Source organism: Uloborus diversus, unplaced genomic scaffold (genome assembly GCF_026930045.1).
Source record: "Uloborus diversus isolate 005 unplaced genomic scaffold, Udiv.v.3.1 scaffold_12, whole genome shotgun sequence".
Taxonomy (NCBI): Eukaryota; Metazoa; Arthropoda; class Arachnida; order Araneae; family Uloboridae; genus Uloborus; species Uloborus diversus.
The window spans coordinates 8054600-8063247 of NW_026557876.1; the positions used below are offsets into that span (position 1 = coordinate 8054600).

An 8648-nucleotide genomic window follows, 5' to 3' on the forward strand; every position below is an offset into this window, starting at 1 on the left:
GTGTTATCCCCGCTGCATGAGGCCTGGCATTGTCATGGAGGAGAATGACGCCATCAGACAATAGACCTCTCCGTCAATTTAGTATTGCCTGCCGTAATTTCTTCAATGTTTCACATTTGGCGACAGTCTCATTTTTTAGCCTACTTTCCCAGTAAAAGTCAGAAAAAGAAGAAAAAAGCATGAAAGAAGGCTTAATGCATCTTAAAAATATCGTGAAAAACAAAAAAAAGTCAAAAATAAATAAAATAATTAAATGAATATTGAAAAATTAAAAATTGGAAAGTAGGGTATTGAGATGGGGAAAAATGTCTGTCGGTCTGTCTGTCTGTCGGTCTGTCTGTCTGTCTGTCTGTCTGTCGGTCTGTCTGTCGGTCTGTCTGTCTGTCCCCCCCTAATAACTTTTGAATGAATAGTCCGATTCGAACAAACTTTTTTTTGTTCGAAAGATCTCGGCGAGGACACCTCATTCCCATATTTCACTTTTTGATTTGAACTATTTTTTGTTCAATTTTGAACAGTTCAAAAAAACTTAACATTAGCGCCTACGGGGAAATTCAAAGCAATTCCGAACTGTGAGGCGAATTTGCTTCAAACAAACTTTGTAGGAAAAAGCTTTTGATAAAAAACTTGTATATAAGATATCTTTTTGATTTGAACAGTTTTCCGTTCAATTTTGAACAGTTCAAATCCCTTAACATTAGCGCCTACGGGGAAACTGAAAGTCAATGTAGATTCCGTACTTGAAGGCGGATTTACTTCAAACAAACTTTGTTGGAAATAGCTCTTGACGACCAACTCCAGACTCCGACTCCGAGAATTTAGGGGGACCTGACACTGACTCTGACTCCTGTTCCCGACAATTAATCGGACTCCGACTCCCCGACTTCGACTCTGACTTCGTAGCTTTGGCAAACATTTATACACGGAGGACAAATGACTGACTCCGATTCTTGGATCTCTTTCTTTGACTCCGACTCTTTTATCCCAAAATGAGATTGACTCCGACTCCGACTCCGCTGCTGTGGTTTTAACTGTGAAATAATTATTGTTGATATGATTTGTCTTTATTTTCACGCTAAAGTTTTAATTTAGGTATTTAGTTTTCGGTGAATAAACTCTTAAAATATGCGCAGACGATTTTTTTTTTTTTTTTGACAATGAAAATTATTTCTTTAAGTTGACATTTTATTGTTTTTTTTCTTTTATTTTGGTAAGTGCATTAATTCGTTTAAAAAATTATTTTCGGCAACAGGGGAAAAAGAAACGATTTTTTTTATATGATGTATTTATTTTAATGAACTTATTATTATTTTTTCGTTTTGAAAGCTGTTAAAAAAATTTTTTCAATGGAAAGAAGTGTATTAGCTGCTTTGTTTAAAAGGTGCTGCTATTTTATTTGTTCGTTTTTTTGAAGAAAAGTAAGGAATATTTTATTCCTAGAACTCAGCTTAAAATATTAAAAAAAATATGTTTGAAAAAATCTGCGATTTTAGCTATTTTTGAGAATATTGATCAGGTACTAGAAAGTAGTATGGGTATACGGGAAAGTAGGCTCGTCTAGTTCTATACGGAACTTCTTGTTAAAAACATTATGAACGGTCACAGAAACAACACAGGCAATACTATCATCTTGAAACTTGCAACCAGGGTTCGTACGCTCCTTCAAAACTCCTCCAATACTCCTTCATTTAGGAAATTTTTTTGAAGGGCCCTTCAAACTCCTTCATTTTGGTTTTAACTCCTTCAAAACTCCTTCTTTTTTAGTTCAAGACTGCATAATCTTCCTCTATGACAGTAACTTAAAATACTTCACTCGATAATGTAACTTCGCCACAAGGGCAAAGGCATAAAGGCAATTTCAATGCAGTAATTTCGTATATTTATTTTTTTCATAAAGATGTGATTTACAAATTGATCATAGAAGTCATAAAAGTTGAAGGTGAAATATTATTAGAGGACTAATACATTTCATAGGTGAAGTAAAACATGCATAAATGGTGCTTGGCTATTTTTTCAAGTTTTATGATTATGGTTTTCCCCTCCACCACACTCTCAGCAGCAAAGGTCAGTTTGTCCAATTATATTTTAACTATTTAAAAATAATTGAGTAGGTGTACTATGTTAAGTGATTGTGTTGAAAAAAAATAATTGTTTAGTAAATTGTAGTTATGATATTGTAAAAAGGGTCATCCACAAGTGATGTCATGCCTTGAGGGGAGGACAGGTTCATGAAATTGTGACAAGTGGAAGAGAAAGGGTGCCAAAAAGTGACATCACACTGTTATTATAACAATATGTTTATGAAAAATAAGACATGCGACACTTTGTGGAAAAGGGTGAAGGGGTCAAATATGTTGAGAAAAAGTTTGACATCGTTTAAGGACAGCCCGTTAGTACTCCTTCAAAATCTCATTTTACTCCTTCAAAACTCCTCCAAAACTCCTTCATTTTATTTTTGAAATTGAGTACGAACCCTGCTTGCAACAGAGAAGGCAGACAAGCCACTGAAGCAGTCTGACCTTGACTGGTGCCTACTCGCATCGTCAGCGCCTCATGTGGCGGAAACGGGTTCTACTTTCCGGACGGCCCTCGTATTTTCATGATTAAAAACTGTACTTGAATGAAAAATGAGTAGAGTAAATCTCCTTTTCCTTTTCACTGCTATTTGATAGTCACTCATGAAAAGGATCAGAATGTATCCATATAGGATATTTAATAAGCTCTTCCTAACTGTAGATCATATTACACTTACCGTATTTTCCTGCATATTATCTACTGCGGTGTATAATCCATTGATCCTAAAATCGGCCTGAAGAAAAAAAATTGGTTTAATCCGCGGATAATACGATCTAAAGAAAATGAAATTTTGATTTAACGTGTAATTTTAGCTACTAAATAGATAACGTGAGGAAGTAATAACTTTTGAGGTATAGTCAAAATTAGTTTAAAGAGTAAAGATTTCGTCTTGAAATCATGATTATAGTACCCTAATTACTTAAAGTCAAAGAGTCAAGACAAAGGAGCAAGCGATCTAATCTTGTGCAAAGGAAGGCTTGGTCTGTAACTGTCTGTTGTTTATTTTACAAGGCCTGAAATGCGTAAGAGAAACATTCAAGCTATGTAAAAAAACCGAAAAAAAAAAAAACTATAGGCCGTGAAAGACATTCAAGCTATGTAAAATAAACATCGGACAAGCAGCGGTAACGGACTCTGTAAATATTGAGGTTTCATGCAGTGTTGTTGAGAAAAAAAATCTCAGATAATATGCGGCATTGTATAATCCGCACCTCATTAACTTTACACTTCTTTAACAGATAATCAGCAGATTATATAGAAAAAAATACTGTAGATTAATTTTTCTACCCCACAAATCTGCATTAGAGGGTTTCACATATTTTTGATAAACTTTTTTGGACGAAATATGTTGGGTAGCCCGGTAGCAGAAACAGTGCAACGCATCCAAAAGCTCACACTTCTTTGCGTCGAAAAAGGTGTTCCTTGTAACACCGAAGCACGTGTCTGCAGTAATTCGCAATATTTGTGCATCAAAACGTTGGTTAATTGATTCATTTAATTATCTATTTATATTCAGTAAGTTACCACCCTATAACCAGGGCTAAGGCAGAAGTATGTGAAATACACCGCCAGCTCAGTGAATTCCAGCCGAGGACTGCAGTTTCGTGCTTATTAGCACTCATCAGCCTGGCATAGGAGTGATTGAGCTGGAGGTGGAAAACCTCTTAACACGACCCTCTGGTCAGTGCAGGCCCGTGTCCAGATTTTCATAAAGGGAGGGGTTTTAATCTTACCAGTAGGGGGGGAGGGGAGAATTCAACCCCCTTACAGCTTTTAGTTTTACGACAAATTGCCGATCCCAGTATGGCGTTTATTCACATGTAAGGACAGCTGTATTCTTGAAGGATACCTCTAGCTGTACAAGTTACCAAAGTATTCCTTCGTTTCACAGATTCGCTTTAATCAAACTTTGCTTGCTTCTTTTTAATTAAATCTGTTTACTATGTAGTATATTGCAATGAGTATTAAAAACTCTTCACAAATTCTTTTATAATGTAGAATGTATATCAGGTTGTTATGTTCTGAAATAATGCTTAATAAACTAAACAAGAAAGAGCTCTTTGCAGATGCAAATTACATAGCCAAGCACAATCACCAATGCATCTTCATAGATGTAACATATGCCAAATTCACCATAAGCTCCTTACAATAAGCAATATTCTTTCTTTGCATTGGTAGATCATTCAGCGGTTCGTCCGCCGTACTTTTTCCGAAATATTACATCAGTTTGTAAGGCTTTAGCAGTTGTAAATCGCAAAAGACTTCAGAGAGAAAATTAAAATAAAATAAAAACGCTGAACGCAAACTTTCTCATTAAAGTAAATTTAAGTCAAATATACATTTTCTTCATTTTGCTTATTTTTTCCCCCAAGGGAGGGGTTTAACCCCTGAAACCCTCCCCTTGGACACGGCGCTGGGTCAGTGCTAATTCTGTATTAACCACCAGTTTGTTTGGCACTCTTGGCTTCCTTAAGAGATTTTCCACCTCCAGCTCAGTCACTCCTACGCCGAGCTGATGAGAGCTAATAAGCACGAAACTGCAGTCCTTGGCTGGAATTGACTGAGCTGGCAGTGTATTTCATGTATGTCTATTTATATTTTATTATAGCTCCTAAACAGATGAACCAATTATGATAATTTTTTTTTTTTGTTCAGAACAAGACTTGATCAAGAGGTTTCTTAACTAGGTTTCATCTTTGTAGGGTTTCATTACCAAAGATATTATTTAAAAACTGTAAAAATTATCATCTATCACAATTTTGGTGTAGTGAAAACTTACTGCGTTAAGTAATCAAATATTTAAAAACTCTTTTTGAACAAAATTCATAAATTTGATTGAGTTTTTCATCTTTTAAAAACTGTTTAGTGTAACTAAATATAAGGTAAACATACCAGTAGTCAGGGCGGGATTTGGAAGTGTGGAGGCCCCGGGGCCATGAAAGAGTGGAGGCCCCTAATCAGGGTTCGAAAAGATCATCATATTTTTGAAAATATCCGATACTTTGATGTATATCCAAATATTTTGATATATATATACATTTATCTGATATTTTCTATTAGCACTTTAATAGTAAATACATCCTGAAGTTACTGCTATTTATTTTTTCATATTATTATTATTATATTTTATAGGGGAGAAAAAAGGTAAAATTTGCTGACCCGGTGAAAGCTAGGATATGTTGTAAAAAATTTATTGTGGGGGCCCCGGGGAAGTAGCCCCACCTGCCCTCCCTTAAATCCGGCCCTGCCAGTAGTGACCAGTACTTCAATAGTGGCCACTTTAAGGTTTATATTTGAAAAAAATAGGATTCCAGGTCTCCCAATGGATTCAAAAGTGCATCAAGCGGTCAGGAGGTATTACCTTACATTTGAATCCATTGGGAAACCTGGAATCCTATTTTTTCAAACATGAACCTTGAAGTGGTCACTATTGAAGCGCTGGTCACTACTGGTACGTTTGCTTTACTCATTAATATTCAAAATATGTTATGTTTCTTAATTTCAGGAAGCAGAACGATGTGGGTTCAGTCTCGAAGACCTTCATGTGGCTTACTTGCATTGTGGGAATCAGAACCCCGTCTACTGGCTGGAAGACAACTGGTCTTCCATGGTGAAAAATGTCATCGCTCTGGCAGCGAAATACGGGGAAGACAATGAAGAAAATGATGTTGGTGTCATCACTGCTTCAGAAGCGAAAGAGGCCCTCCGCATCCACAGAGGAGATATATGGGATGCTGTTACAGAGTGCATTGAAAATAGGCAACGAAAGGTAATCCAGAGTTCCTTAAAAATTCTTAAAATACTTAAGTTTGAATAGGGGTGCCCCCCTCAAATTCAATGGTGCGCAACCCCCCCCCCCCCAAAAAAAATCTCTTCAACCCTCTTTCACTTTTTATTTTTTATCTCTCTTTTTACATTTATTTTTTTAAAGATAGTTTTATTTATTTATTCATTAAATATTTTATATTTATTTTTTAAAAATATATTTTGTTTATTTTAAATTATGTATTATTATTATTTTATTAGAAAAGTTCTGTGCTACGCCAATAACATACACACACACGCAAACTAAATAAATAAATAAAATAAAATGTAAAACAAATAAAATAAAATAAAAGTTTTAAATTAGAAATAAATAAATTTAAATAAATAAAATTTTTTTTAAAATCCTCCCCCATCCAAAAAAAATTTACATGGTGCAACTTGTGCCATATCCCCCCCCCTGCAGGCACCCCTGAGTTTGAACAAAAATTCTTAATAATCTTTTCAAAGTTTTTTTTTTTTATAAATTTCAAGTAAGTCCTTAAAAGATGAAAAACTGTGTTTTCTCTTCTTTTCTCACAATTATCTTTCTCTCTGTCTTTAATTTCAAAGCCCATTGTTTATTTTGTTTGCTGAAATTTACTGAACTTGAGTTCTTGCTCCATTTTCAGATTTTAGAGTTGACAGTTCGAGGTAACTTCACCCAAAAGCAAATTTCTGAAGCTCTGAAAAGCAATGAAGGAAATGTTGAATTAGCATATGCTGATTTAGTGAGAGCATCTAGCAAAAGACACAAGTTTATACTTAGCCCAGGATTAAGTGAAGACAGTGAAGATTTAAATCTATACAACCCCACAGAGGATTCTGGATTTGATCATACCATTCCATCCTCAGTTTTCAGAGCAGGAAAACAAGAAGGTGTTGTTGAATCCAAAACAGAAAAGAAAAAGTCTGACTTCCTCACCAAGTTATCTGCAATTAGAAATGCTCAAAGTGAACGAAGAAAAGCTAGAGAAGAGAAAGAATTGTTCCGTGAAAGCATCACTCAAGAGCTGCCTATTTCGGACAAGCCCGAAATTTCAATCCCCAAGGCGGAAGACGAAGATTCTTCAAAAGAGCACATTAAACTTGTTCACCAAGAATCAGTTGAAGGATCAGTTAATATTGATGTCCTTGAAATTGATGCTGAACTTTCTGCAGACGTTGATCATGATACTGACTTGAAGGACAAGTCTAAAAATGAAGATAATGTACCTGTAGACTATGATACTAATTGGGTGGATTCTCAAGGGGAATGGATTGAGGAATATTCTGATGAGCAGTGGGATGAAGAAGGGGATGGGCAGTGGGTGACTTTAGAAAAGAAATATCAGAAATTAGAATCAGAAATTGAGCAGGAAGCGATGCAAATGGCTGCTTTGTGGGAAAAAGAAGAACTGGAAGATGATGTCTTCGAGGAAGAAAAGGAAACTGTCACAGCCCCTACAGAGCATGAAAAAATGAAGCTCAGTCAAGATGAAAAGTTTGAACAGTGGGTGAAAATTAATTTGGAAAAAAGCTTCTCTGAACCTGAAGATGAACAAGCAAAAGAGCAGGAACTGGATGTTGAAGCAATGGCTGAAACACTTTTGAAAGATAGCGTCGAGTTTGACAATATACCTGCTAGTTCACCTTTGCAGCATTATCCAACGGCTTTTGATTTGTCCAACAAGTCACAACTCGAAGCCGATTGGGTCAACATGCCTGCTGATACTAATCAGACTGTTGAAGACTCTGCGATAGAAGTCGCTGATGAATGTCTGGATTCTGGCAATGATGAGCTAGAGGAGAAACTAAGTGAGCAAGAGTATAGTGATGGTGAGTGGGAAAAAATTGATGTTGATGAGCAGTTGAAGGAATTTTCTTATGATTCTGTTGCATTAGATAGAAAAGAGTCACCAGTAGAACAACTGCAGGAGATTTCTTCGGAGCAATATTCTAAGTTTGATGAGAGGGACTTGGCCCATGGTGATATGATGCAACCGAAAGAAGAAGCTTTTACAAATGATATTTCTTCCCTTTCGCTTCATGATTACATAGAAATTTTACCCAATGATGAAAAGGATGCAAAATTATCCTTTGGACATGATACAGTGAGCTCCAATGTGTCTGAAAGCATTCATCTTTCACCAGAGAAGGAAATAGTTCTTCCACCGATTGAACAGCAGTCCATGGAAAGAAAATTAAGCGGTAATGGGCACCCGAAGCCTCCTGTTCGTAGAAAATCAAAATTGAATTCTGCTGCAATTGAACAAGCTCTGAAAATTCACTCAGCTGCAGATAATTCTTTATCATTAGATACGCCTCCTGCACTCCCTGCAAAAACTAAAAGCAAGGAACGGTCACCTGAATGCTACAATCTTTCTGCTACAACGCAAAAAACAAATGTGGTTGAAAAGTCTGAGGCGTTGAGTCCTGTGATTCAAAGAAGTGTTTCACCTTCTGAACCTCCAGAAAAACCGCCCAGATTGTCTCCTTCTTCTGTTTATTCGAATGGCAAGAGCAACGAAAAGAGCGATTTGAATTTAAGGTCTTCTAAAGATGTTTCTCCAGCAACTTCCATGGGAGAAGAATCTGATTCTAACTGTTTTGCTGATTCTGAATCTGACCCTGAAATAAAAGCAATAAGGCAAAAATATATGCATAAAAAGCTCACAAAGTATGATGATGATGAGATAGATGATATGCAGGAGGAAATGGATCCGACTATTAAGCCTGCCAATGTCAAAGATAGTGCAGGAATTACCAATAAGTCAAGTGCTGCTGAAACT

General features: G+C 36.2%; 1 protein-coding gene across 1 annotated transcript in view; it reads left to right on the plus strand.

The window, feature by feature from the left end:
* The window catches only part of LOC129232456 (uncharacterized), a 129046-nt gene that overhangs the window by 52213 nt on the left and 68185 nt on the right, over positions 1 to 8648 (plus strand). The window contains exons 13-14 of the mRNA XM_054866601.1: positions 5582 to 5845; positions 6510 to 8610. Of these exons, the coding sequence (XP_054722576.1) occupies positions 5582 to 5845; positions 6510 to 8610 (2365 nt within the window). The remainder of the gene's footprint in view (positions 1 to 5581; positions 5846 to 6509; positions 8611 to 8648) is intronic.